Consider the following 13646-nt stretch of genomic DNA (forward strand, 5'->3'; position numbering starts at 1 on the left):
CTAGGCCCATGAGCCATGGCTGCTGAGCCTGCGCGTCCAGAGCCTATGCTCCGCAACAGGAGAGGCCACAACAATGAGAGGCCCGTGTACCGCAAAAATAAATAAATAAATAAAAATGAACAAAATAACTTCGGTGCTTGCCAGAGTTACAGTGCCAGAAGAGGTGCAGCATTGCTCCTCAGGTTACCCCAGTACTTTGGAGACCTTGAGCAAGATACTGAAGAGAAATGGCGAACTATTCAGAAACCAAAAATTAGAAAGTCTGCTGCATAAATTCCTACCCAAAATCTACTACTGACCTCAAGTTAAGACCACAAATAAAACTTTGTTTGACTTGCTTGTTTTTTATAAGCTAGCTATTTAATGTTTATAAAAGAAATATCCAAGGTTCATATGTTAAGTACCAGTTCAGTTTATTCATGTTTTCACCACAAAACAGGGCCTCTTACTGTGTGTTCACATGCAAGCTTGCACTTGTATGAATACTTTGCTAATAATAAAAATCTGTATTTGTTTTTGTAGGATGCGGTAAGGAACTCTGTGTGTCACACAGCAACAGTTATAGCAAACTCTTTTATGCACTGTGGGACTACCAGTGACCAGTTTCTTAGGTAAATATGCTTGTAGGTTCCCACTTTGGTTTAAAATTGTCTTTGACAGAGACTCTGTTGACATTGTCACATGGATGTGGGGAACTTTCCCTGCCTGACAGTCTTGAATTTTAAATTCTACTTTTCTATTTTATAAATTTTTAAAATTGCATATGCCTACTTGTTTTGAGGTAATATTAATTTTCTTTATTAGTTGCCTTGAATATAGGTTTTTGAATGAAATACATTAAGCTTAGAAATTTGATACAGTTATGCTTTTGTTCATAGTGGAATTACATGTCATGCATTTTTAAAGTCCTCAAAATATTAAGAACAACTTAGGAGGTAAAATGGAATCATCAGTAACTTGAGATCCATAAAGTAAAATGATTTGTAACAGTTCAAGGTGAACATTTTAATGCTTTGACGTTAGCGTTATAAAAAGCTTTATGGAGTTCATTTCAGTAGTGTTGCTGAATTTCCTTTTCTTACAGAGATAACTTGGAATGGTTAGCCAGAGCCACTAACTGGGCAAAATTTACAGCCACGGCCAGTTTGGGTGTAATTCATAAGGTAATATATACTGATCACTGTGAGCAGGCATCAGAACAGAAGCAATTTTCCTGGAGTTAAGAAAAAAACTAAAGTTTACTATAATTCATTGACAGGTACATTTTGTTAAATTGGGTCAGTCCTCATACAGGGAAGGATAAAGTAAAGAAGAAATGTGTGTTTGGTTTTTTTATGAAAAGTGGAAGCCTTTTTCCTGTGAAGACTAGCTAAGACATTTCTCAAAATGAATTGAAATAAGTTATTTGCATTGTCTAAGATGAATTTGGGGAACTGTTATAAAACAAGGAGGGGGTGGGAATTGCAGCATTTGTTTCTAACCAGGATGTGACTGGGTCATTTAAAGGCTGTCTTCTTGTGTGAGTGATAAAGTTGCTTAGGAGAGAGTCCCACTTCCCCATTCACTCTGGAGAAAAAGCAATAATCATAGAAAATGTTACATTTTCTTTTCTCTAACTTTCTTTTACTGACACCTTTGTGGTGGCTCAAATTTACAGGGTCATGAGAAGGAGGCATTACAGTTAATGGCAACATATCTTCCCAAGGACACCTCTCCAGGATCAGCCTATCAGGAAGGTGGAGGTCTCTATGCACTAGGTCTCATTCATGCCAATCATGGTGGTGATATAATTGACTATCTGCTTAACCAGCTTAAGAATGCCAGCAATGATGTAAGTATTAGAATGGAAAAATAAATTCCCATTACTTAAGAGTCCAGGGAAACATTAAATTTGCCAAATTATTTCAGTGAATAGAAATTTTGTAGGATTCCCAAACCAGTACTGTTCTCATTGAATCTTTTCTTTCTTTCTTTATTTGGTTGCATGGGTCTTAGTTGTGGCAGGCGGGCTCCTTAGTTGTGGCAGGCGGGCTCCTTAGTTGTGGCTCGTGGACTCCTTAGTTATGGCTGGCCAGCTCCTTAGTTGCGGCATGCATGTGGGATCTAGTTCCCTGACCAGGTATCGAACCCAGGCCCCCTGCATTGGGAGCATGGAGTCTTAACCACTGTACCACCAGGGAAGTCCTTAGAATCTTTTCTTTTGAAGGTAGTTTCCTCTCCTTCTCTATAAGCTAAAATTGTGCTTCTCAGTCCTTTAAACCTTGTGTGTGAGGAGCAAAATAAAGTACCAGATATTTATATTGATAAAATATGTGTTGTATTCCCACACTTCAGAGTCTTGTTATGTTATATAAGTGACTTTAGTGATCATTTAGCCTAATTCTATTATTTTTCAGGAAACTAAAGCCCAAAGAAATTGCATGTACTCTTTTGGGAATCAGAATTCTTGCTTGTTTGAACTTCGATGGTTTTTTAAATGTAACTCTTTTGGAAAAACTTACTAAGCAGCCCTGTTCTTTTTTTAAGGAACCTTGACACATAGGATTTTAGACTTTTAACTTTTATGTTAGTCTCTTTCAGAAGGTTATCGGGAGAGTAGCTAAGTGAGCCAGAAAATTCTGTCCTACTTCAGTGAAAAGACTGAGGCCAGTAGGAAGGTCTTTCTCAGCTAATAAACCCCCTATCCACAAATCATATAGTTTATACATATCTCTACCTCATTTCCTCTGTTGGTCTCAGGTAAAAATTTTCTTGTCAGATAAAACTTTTTGGTTACCAGCAATAAAACCCTCTGCTTAAACAAGGAGTTTATTGGAAGTAGCTTATTTAATTAAAGGAAAAGCTGATGAACCAGTTCTCACAAAGCTTAAGCACAGGGCAGTTCTAGGAATCTAGATAACAAGAACTAATAGGATCATCTCTTCAGGGCACTACTGTCAGGATGAATGAACTTGAAATGTTTTTGGTCCTTGGGTCATTCCACCTAAGAAAGATTAAAATTCCAGAGGAGCATCTGGTTGGCCTGTCTTGGGTCACAGGCCCACACTTCCGCTAGGGGAAGATGGGAGCTTATTTTAAGTGATGGTTCCACCAAGACTCGAACCAGTGGGGAGGAATATTCCCCAAGCAGGAGTGGGGTGCTGTCACCAATAAAAGGATACTGTACATTCAAAACTAACAGATCACCACAAAAGTGTTCTTCAAATAAAGACTAACTTTTGGTCTTGACACCATTTTCTCCCACTTTCTTCATAACCATGAAGTTATGAAGAAACTTTTTTCTCCTTTATCTTCAGTTTCCTTCTATGCTGCCTCCCTCAGTCCACAAGCATCTTCAGGTCTCATCTATCCTAAAAAAATCTTTCCTCACCACTTGCTTCTCCCTTTTAGTTGTTGTCATCTTTCTCCTCCCCTTCTCATGTGAATTTATTAAAAGAGAGCTGTACTGTCTCCACTTTCATTTTTTTCATTTCCTTTTCAACTCACTATTATTTTGCATCAGCAAGCAGCATTCTTTTGAAACTGAAATTGGTGAGGTTACCACTGGCCCTCTGTATCCTTTGATCATACTTCCTAGGCCAGCTGCTTTCCATGCCTAATATCACAACGTATTTTGAAATTAGAATGAAAGTTGGATTTTAAGTGCAGTGTACCAAATAAATGGAGCCCATCCTTTTTCTCTAGATTGTTCGACATGGTGGCAGTCTGGGCCTTGGTTTGGCTGCCATGGGGACTGCACGCCAGGATGTGTATGATTTGCTAAAAACAAACCTTTATCAGGATGATGCTGTGACAGGTAAGTGATTCTTTCCAAAGATAACAAACTCTAGGATTAATTAATGTAACTGTAATATTTGTTTTCTACCTATATTTTGTGGTCTCTTAAAAATCTAATGGATTTCTCTATTTGTAGAGAATTCTTTTTAGGAAGTATAGGAATAGATTTCTCTATTTGCCCCATTTATCAAACTCATTTTATAAAAATATGTTTTGTGATATATAGGCTTTTTAAAATGGTATGTCTTGTGTGTATGTCTGTATAACTGACTTTTGCAAATAGAAGTTTATTAGAGTGATCTGCTTGTATCCTGAGGCTGTCTCTACTGCTAGGTGATAATGTAGAAAAAATATTGCCATAATGTCTCCTTTGAAATCTCTGTAGGATTTGGTAGTGTATCCTATCAAGATGTAAAAGGAAAATAGCTGTAAATATATGGATATACTTCCACATAAACTATTCTTTATGTCTGATGACTTGAAACAATGCTCTCAGAAGCTAATGGTTGTTTTGATAGTTGATGCTAATAGTTAGCAGTTCTAATAGGATATGTTTTATTTACTTTACATACATAACTCTTACTCTTTAATGTTTTGCTTTTCACTCACTAGGGGAAGCAGCTGGCCTGGCCCTAGGTTTGGTTATGTTGGGCTCTAAAAATGCCCAGGCTATTGAGGACATGGTTGGCTATGCACAGGAAACTCAACATGAGAAGATTCTACGTGGTCTTGCAGTTGGCATAGCATTAGTGATGTACGGGAGGATGGAAGAGGCTGATGCTCTCATTGAATCTCTCTGCCGTGATAAGGTCACATATTATTCATCCTTTTTTCCCTGCATTTCCTCACCCTCCGGTTATTATATCCTGCATTTACAGAAACACTTAACCTTTACTGGAAATTGTCTTTGTTCCTATCAGAACTCTTAGGCACATTTGTTGATAAAACTTCTCAAAAGATATATAAAGCCTTATAGAATTTAGGAAAGAAAAACACTGATTAAAAGAGGTGAGCAGGGCTAATTTGAGAATTTTAAATTTAATCAAGACTTCAGTGATTTTCAAATAAGCAGATTTAGAAAAGTTCTTTAGAAATATATAAGTTGATTTCTTTTAGAAATAATGTTTTGGGGATGATTTCATAATCATTTAATAGGACATAAAGTTTACTTCATTGTTTTTTCATCAGAAAACAGTGCCAATCTATACTTATTTATTTGGGTGAGATTTTTTTCCTTTGCCTTTTGTTTTGTTTTTACAATGGTATTGTATATGGTAGGTAGTCAGTGGTAAACAGTACTGTCCTCTGTAATCTGATAAAAACATCCACTGCTATAGTTTATTGATAAAACTAATTATTTTGCTCACCTATCAGACTACATATCTCTTCCACTCAGTGCTCAGTTGCCAAGAATTAAGTGGTAAGGTAAAAGCAAGTTAGAATGTAGAATTAGAAGCAAGCTTCTTTGTTGTCTGACAAATGGAAGTTGAGAATCATAGGGCAGTGAGTGTTGGTATTGGGCTTGAGTTTATACTTTTATAAAGTGTGAGGCAGCATGGGCATGTTGCACAGAATATTGGGAATTAGAAGCAGTTAACTACTACCATATTAGAGTCTTTTAATTCTCCATTTGTGTAGAGAACTGCCAACCACAAAATGGTGCTCCTTGAGTTCATTTCTTACCTAAAACCAGCTCCCCTGATGGATGAAACTAAGCCTGTAGAAGTTACTATCTGAAATAAGTTGATGATTGACATTGAATTATTTCTTAGGATCCAATTCTTCGACGATCTGGAATGTATACCGTGGCCATGGCTTATTGTGGTTCAGGTAACAACAAAGCTATTCGCCGCCTGCTACACGTTGCTGTAAGTACTCTGACCTTTCTTGGATAGACATGGGAGAGAAAGTTTGCAGACGGACACTAAATGTGCTGATGACTGCACACCCACACCACATAACTATCACCAGCGGCCCCAGGTTCAGATTCTCATTCATGGAGCACAGTCAGCCATAACCTAGCGCCAGGTTCACTTAGCTTTTCAGAAGGATACAGGAAAGGATGACAGTGTGTCTATTTGAATGAAAGTCCTTAAAGTCATTTAGGAGCAACTTCTGAAACTATTCCAAGGGGCACCCTCATTTATAAGGGACAGGACCATGTGAATGGATCCAGGAACTTGGACATACACTAGAACACAGCAGGGAATGACACTGAGTCTTTGGCATCATTGAGCTTAATGGAATACATTGAGCTTAGGGAATACAGATGCCAGAACAAATTAATACGAGTGTAATGAGAGTTACAACACAGAAAACTCAAACTGCATATCAGCTGCTTCCTTTGAGGAACATGATATGTCTTCCCGTCTGCAAATAAATTGTAAAGCATTCGTCTAGGACTTCAACACACCTCAGGAGAATTGTTCCTGGGTATTTCATATTTATTGTTATGATTGTGTATGGAATTTTCCTCCCATTACATTTTCTGCCAGGTTATTATTGGTGTAAAACAAAAGCTATTGATTTTTTTAGATTTATTTTGTAAACTGGACACCTTATTAAACTCTTTTATTGTGTTTTAAAAAAAAAAAGACCATGTGAATGTGTGCAGCCACCTGAGGGTAGGGAAATCTAATGAACAATAGGAACGACTTCTTTTTCCAGCCTGTGAAGTTAGCTTCCAGGTACCCGTAAGGGACATGCTCTATGACAAGAGACACGTTGCACAGGAAAGCCAATGCCCATGTTTTCCAACAGGCTTTTTCCACTCAGAGTCACCCAATCCAGGTACAGTTTTTCAGTGATACATAATGTTGCCTGATAACACAGTGGACGTTCCATATGTCTTAACCCAGTAGGTTTCTACCATCTTGGTGCGGGGAGATGGTAGGCCCAAGGTCATCTTCCCATGCAGAAAGGGTTTAGAGCTGTTATTATTTCTTTCTTCCTAGAGATATTCACATGACACAGTATTTATTAATAATTTATTATTTATCAGTGCAGCATGTGGTTTGTTATAGATGGTTGTATTTTGCTTGAGTTTAGGACATACAGTTTTGAAAACAACATTGAAGGAATGGTTAGATTTTCAACGTGGCCCACAAAAGCTATGGTAGAGCTGAAGTAGTTTAGAAGTAGCCCTGCATCTTAAACTTCACCAAACTATAAAGGCTTCTAAGCCTTGAAATGAAGAAATTCTCAGATGAATTTTTCTTAATTGGGGTAAGACATTCTAATAGAGGAATACAGTAGTCCCCGCCCTTACCCACGGGGTATATGTTCCAAGACGCCCAGGGGATGCCTGAAACCACGGCTAGTACATATACTGTGTTTTTTCATATACATACATACATATGTAATAAAGTTTAACTGTAATAAAGTTTAACTTATGAATTAGGCACAGTAAGAGAATACCTGAATTGCAGCATCACTACTCCTGTGCTTTGGGGCCATTATTAGGTAAAATAAAGATTATTTGAATATAAGCACTGCAATACCTCATCGATCTGATAACTGAGAGAGCTACTGTGTGACTAGTGTGTGGATAGCATATACAACTGAGATACACCGAACAAAGGGATGATTTACATCCCAGGCGGGACAGAGTGGGATGGTGTGAGATTTCATTAGAATACTCAGAATGACATGCAATTTAAAACTTATGAATTGTTTATTTCTGGAATTTTCCATTTAATATTCAGACCACAGTTGACTGTGGGTAACTGAAACTGCTGAAAGTGAAACCGTGGATTAGGGAGGTGGTTTCGGTAATATGCTAATGAGATCTAGTTTACATTTAAATGATGTGGGCCTCTCATATCAGTTTATTCTAGTAATGTAAAGAATGTAGTAATAGGCTGCATGTAGTATAATGTAATTATCCTTTAAATTTTTTCCTAGGTAAGTGATGTTAATGACGATGTCAGGAGGGCAGCAGTAGAATCACTTGGGTTCATTCTCTTCAGGTAATAATTTCTAACTTCTGATTCTATTTATATTCCATTTCTATTTGTAGTTAGTAATTAAACAGAAACTAAATATCTGAGGAAGTATGTCTAGGTTCAGAGTGAGGACCATATAACATTAAAGGTAGTACTGTTCCTCTGAAAAAGAAGCCAGTATGTTTTGAGAGTCTGAGATGCTCTTTGAGAAGCAGTAGTCCTCTTCCCATGTATATTGGTAATTCAAAAGGGATGCTATCTCTCACACAGACTTGTAGAGTTCTTGAAGCTCTTTAATGAGAGTGAAAGGTATTAGGTTTTGTTTAAATGCAAAGGAGTGGAAAATGTGCAGATTTGGAGATGCCCTTGGCATTATAGTATGGTTGTGATTTAGAGGACACACTCTGAAACCAATCTGCCAGGATTGAATCTTGGCCCTGTCACTTACTAGCTGAGTGACTTTGGGCTTGTTACTTAGCGTCTTTGAACTTCGAATTCCTAAGGGTATAGTAATAGTACCTAAGACTGTTTTTTGACAGTTAAGTGAATTAATATGTCTAAAGCCCTTCGAACTGTATCTGGCACTAGTAAGTGCTATTCAAGTGTGTATGAGTAGTGGCAGTTGCGATAGTTGTGGTAGATGAAGTAGTACTTCTTACAGTAGTTCTTCTCTCCAATTTCATGTACACTGTTTCTTTTCGCTAAGGTACTTTATCTTAAAATGCAACATAGGAAAATAAAAAGTATTCCTTTCAGCTCGTTTTTGGGCACTGCTTATTAGAGTTTACTTGTGGTGAAATTACACAGTAAAATAAGTTCTGAAGGTGCATGTAAGATGAGTTTCATGTACTTTTCATCTTTGGTATAGATTGTATATATTTTTTCTCCAACGAATATTTACTCAACATCCACTGTGAACTGGTTAGAGGACCTTCTCTAAGATGCAAGATAGGAAATTAACCATTTACTGCAGGCACTAAATATTTTTTTCCTATTGTGGATAAAAATGTTGAATAAAACAGCAAAGCACACATCCATATAGCATGTTAATAGGTTTCTCCTTACACCAGTCAGTTTTGTTGAATGAGGTTGTTCAAAAAAATACTAATCTTTACTGTATTACCTCTAACCTCATTTGTCTAACTTGTTCACAGAGAGACTAGAGAACTTTCACTAAATCCTAAAGTCATAGTATTTATACAGATCTACTAGTCTGGTACCTCTAAAACAGATTATGTGGTTAATTGGTTATTATTGTTTTTAGTAAATTCATAGAAGTATCACGTGTTCATTGATTCCTTTTCTGAGATCTGATAAAACCTATTTGTGTTAAGCCATCCACATTTTTTCAAAAGATCTACAGCAGGCTCCATAGTTTAAATTTCTTGAGTCCTGTCTCTTTTTGAACACTGGAATATTTAGCCACGTACAGTCCTTTTGTATCTTTGCCATTTTCTGTTTTTGCTCAGATTTGTCAACAGTGGTTCTACAATTATATTCACAAGTTCTGTTTCAGGGAAGTGATTCATTTAGCTTAGAGACTTGAACTCATTTAAGGCACCCAGTCTCTTCACCTGTTTTGCATTTTGATCAGTCTTAACAACATTACTTTCTATCTTTCTGGTCTAAAAAGCATTCTCCTGAAACAAAAGATGGAAGCAGAATAGAAGTTGAATAGTTCTGTTTCCTTCCTGTCATCTTTGGCATATCGTTCTAGCCAACCTGTGATGCTAACCTTTCCTTAATTTTGTTCTAGAGTTTAGACACAATTGAAAACCAAAAACAAATGGTTTTATTATTGCTATTCGGGGAGGTTTTTTTTTAAATTCTTATTGGAAACCTAGGTGATTTGTATATGGAAAATATATTCTTCTAGGTGTGCCCTTAGTAACTATTGGCCTGTATAAAGAATCCTGCTCATCATGGTCTCTTCCTTTGTTTTATCTATTCATTGTCGGCTACTAACTGTTCCTGTTAGTCACTTTATATTTTATATCATATAAATCAGTCACCTAGTGTGTGTATTCTGCCACACAGGAAGTTGAGCTTTCCTGAAAACTGTTTTTCTTCCATTTTTAACCTGACAGTGCTTTGCTCTCTAATTATCAAAATTCATTTCTGCCCTTGTGTTTACTGTAGCTTACACATGTGCTCAGTTCCCAGTTTCAGCAGCAGATGTCTTCCATGAGCTGCTTTTAGGCTTTGCTAAGATCTCTACTACCTAGGATACTCAGATCCAGCTAATGAGTTGTTTTTGTGCTCATTATTTCTAAGGGACCATTCAGAGTTCTGTTGCTGTTGTTTTCTTTTTTCTTCATAATATGATTCTTATAAGAGGTAGAAACTGGAAAAGACTTTACAGGTAACTTTGTCTAAAACTTCATGGATGAAGAAAATTAAATGTTATCAGCTTGTCTAAGGAGTTGCAGTTAAAACCAAGTTCTCTAATTTTAGATTGTTGTCAATTCCCTGGAGTGATTTGGTTTTTTTTTTTTGTTTTTTTTTTTTTTGCGGTATGCGGGCCTCTCACTGTTGTGGCCTCTCCCATTGCGGAGCACAGACTCTGGACGCGCAGGCTCAGCGGCCACGGCTCACGGGTCCAGCCGCTCCGCAACATGTGGGATCTTCCCGGACCGGGGCACGAACCCGTGTCCCCTGCATCAGCAGGCGGACTCTCAACCACTGCACCACCAGGGAAGCCTTGGAGTGATAACTTTTAAAGGTGAAAAAAACCTTAGAAATAAAACAGTATTCCCATTTTTTTTTTTTTTTTTTTTGCGGTACACAGGCCTCTCACCGCTGTGGCTTCGCCCATTGCGGAGCACAGGCTCCGGACGCGCAGGCTCAGCGGCCATGGCTCACGGGCCCAGCCACTCCGCGGCACGTGGGATCTTCCCGTACCGGGGCACGAACCCGTGTCCCCTGCATCGGCAGGCGGACTCTCAACCACTGCGCCACCAAGGGAAGCCCCCCATTTTTTTTGAAGAGAAGAAAATTGAATTCCAAAATTGTTAACAAAACTTCCTGTTGTCATAGAGCTGAATGGTAGAACAGAAATTCAAAACAAGTCTCAGGATAGACCAATGCTTTCTCTACCGTGCCTTTCCTTCAGAGCACCTTCTTTCTGAGTGGCTGTGATAGAACGTTTTTATTCTCAAATTTCCTTATTAAGTTTAATATTTGGAAAGTTTCTGTACTGTATCCTAAGAATTAGTAAATGTTTTCTGATGTGTCATCGGTTGCTTTCTTAGTGTGCTCCATTTTATCATTTCTTCCCTTTTAAATGTCACTTTTAAAATAACCACAGACATTTGGGCCCCTTGAATTGTGTTTTAAGGATTTATTTCTTCTTAATTTTTAAAACTTCTTTTAAAGTGTACTTATTGGACACAAATACTGAAAACATATCAGTAAACACATATTTGTACTTCAGCAACTAAGGTGAAATTGTCTTTGTAGGAAACTAAAAATTTTCATGTGTAGGGCTTCCCTGGTGGCGCAGTGGTTGAGAGTCCGCCTGCTGATGCAGGGGACACGGGTTCATGCCCCGGTCCGGGAAGATCCCACATGCCGTGGCCGCTGAGCCTGCGCGTCTGGAGCCTGTGCTCTGCAACGGGAGAGGCCACAACAGTGAGAGGCCCGCGTACTGCAAAAAAAAAAAAGAATTTCATGTATATTATCTCCTTTATTCTTAGGATAGTCCAGGGAGTTGTAGTGTTTTCACTGTTTCTTTCTACTGGTATTTGTGGGTTATATGTTCATAATCTGTGTGATAAAAATAGAAAATTAAATTGAAAAACATTCTTGCCAAGTTGAAATGAACCTAGTGTATTTTTAATCCAGTAGATAGGTGATTCGTGGGTCCATTGTTAATAGTCTAGTCAGCAGATTTATTGTCACAACTCTGTACAGTACTGTGCTTGGCATTGACTGAAAACTCAGTTGGAATTGAACAGAATCTGAATTATTTCATCTTCACATTGGAAAGGAAAATGAAGAAAGAGGCTAATAGAAGTATTAGTTTTTATATACTTGTTAAAATTAAGTTGCTATAATGGTGAACAAGGTGATGACCTGATATAGGCCTTTCTTAAAATTAGATAGGGCTTCCCTGGTGGCACAGTGGTTGAGAGTCCGCCTGCCGATGCAGGGGACACGGGTTTGTGCCCCAGTCCGGGAAGATCCCACATGCCGCGGAGCGGCTGGGCCCGTGAGCCGTGGCCACTGAGCCTGCGCGTCCGGAGCTTGTGCTCCACAACGGGAGAGGCTACAACAGTGAGAGGCCCACATACCGCAAAAAAAAAAAAAAAAATTAGATAATCTTTGATATCCGTGATCATCTTTGCTATGACTTAAGCTTACAATATAACACTAAATATTTCTCAGTTTATACATTAATTTACTTGCAGATATGGATGGATCTCTCAAGATCAGTGGGAGATTCTTGGTGCAGATACTTTTTAGACCACAAAAAATGGTTTCTTGAATAGAAATATGTTGCATCATCATAGATCCTTAGCATTTGAAGGAACCCTAGCAATCGAATAGTTACCACCAAATCTGTAAATTATCTTTACAATATCTCCATTCACAATTCTGTATCAATTTGATACATATTCTCTGTGTGCTGTTTTCTGTTTCTGCCTCAGTGTTTGGATGCTGTAACTTCCTTTAGTTTTGTTTTTTTAATTCTTCCTTCTATCTGCATCTTTGTTTTCCCCTCGCATTCAATTAACAATAATAATGGGGCTTCTCTGGTGGCGCAGTGGTTGAGAGTCCGCCTGCCGATGCAGGGGACACGGGTTCGTGCCCCGGTCCGGGAAGATCCCACATGCCACGGAGCGGCTGGGCCCATGAGCCATGGCCACTGAGCCTGCGCTTCCGGAGCCTGTGCTCTGCAGTGGGAGAGACCACAACAGTGAGAGGCGCGCGTACCGCAAGAAATAAATAAATAAATACGGAGTAGAGTGAAAAAAATTTTTTTCAAAATTATTCTTCTAAATAGGTACAATCTATTCCTTTTCTTTGAAGGTAGGACTATTAAAGAGAGTCCCTTTGTTGCCATAGTGGTGGTTAACTTCGAGATTTGCTTTTAAATATAGATTTCCTTAAAATGTTTTAGAATAGAAATATCAGTTATGTATCAAAATGCTAAAAATTTTGTGCTCTGTGGTACTTTTTCAGGAATAGTTTATATTGGAGTTGTATTTCTTTTTCTAGAACCTTCTGGAAATACTAGAATGATCTCAACTAGCTCTCAGCTAACTGTAAGCAAGGAATTTTTTTTCAGGAATTGAAGCTGAACAGCTTAAAGGTCTTATCGTTAATTCTGTGGGTGTGCATATGTTTAAGCACATACACAAATTTGAAGTCAGTATAGAGCATGTGGGAAGATATTCCTTCTAATCTAGATTGTCTAGGGATAGAGCTTTGCCAGTGAGATTGCCATCTCTAGTATTTAAATTTTCTGAAACAATTTTATATGCCATCAGATACCTAAGACACAGTTTGGAATACTGTTGGAGTGATATCTGAAAACTTAATCTCTGACCTGGCAAGAATGTAAGTCTTAACATACGCCAAACACTTCATATTAGAGACTGGAACCAAAATAGATAAGAATGACTTTTTTTTTTTTTTAAGGAATGTAAATTATTTTGCCTCTTATTCGAGATAACCCATCCCTTTTTTTTTTTTAACATCTTTATTGGAGTATAATTGCTTTACAGTGCTGTGTTAGTCTCTGCTGTATAAAAAAGTGAATCAGCTATACATATACCTATATCCCCATATCTCCTCCCTCTTGTGTCTCCCTCCCACCCTCCCTATCCCACCCCTCTAGGTGGACACAAAGCACCGAGCTGATCTCCCTGTGCTGTGTGGCTGCTTCCCACTAGCTATCTATTTTACATTTGGTAGTGTATA

At 38.1% G+C, this 13646-nt stretch overlaps 1 protein-coding gene across 2 annotated transcripts in view; it reads left to right on the plus strand.

Moving 5' to 3' along the window:
* PSMD1 (proteasome 26S subunit, non-ATPase 1) overlaps window positions 1-13646 on the plus strand; it is a 105857-nt gene that overhangs the window by 18724 nt on the left and 73487 nt on the right. For both annotated transcript variants that reach the window (XM_065881140.1, XM_065881141.1), the window contains exons 10-16: window positions 523-611; window positions 1085-1163; window positions 1658-1831; window positions 3685-3796; window positions 4390-4586; window positions 5550-5645; window positions 7681-7745. In XM_065881140.1, coding sequence (XP_065737212.1) covers window positions 523-611; window positions 1085-1163; window positions 1658-1831; window positions 3685-3796; window positions 4390-4586; window positions 5550-5645; window positions 7681-7745 — 812 coding nt within the window. The remainder of the gene's footprint in view (window positions 1-522; window positions 612-1084; window positions 1164-1657; window positions 1832-3684; window positions 3797-4389; window positions 4587-5549; window positions 5646-7680; window positions 7746-13646) is intronic.

This window comes from Phocoena phocoena, chromosome 7 (assembly GCF_963924675.1).
Source record: "Phocoena phocoena chromosome 7, mPhoPho1.1, whole genome shotgun sequence".
Taxonomy (NCBI): domain Eukaryota; kingdom Metazoa; phylum Chordata; class Mammalia; order Artiodactyla; family Phocoenidae; genus Phocoena; species Phocoena phocoena.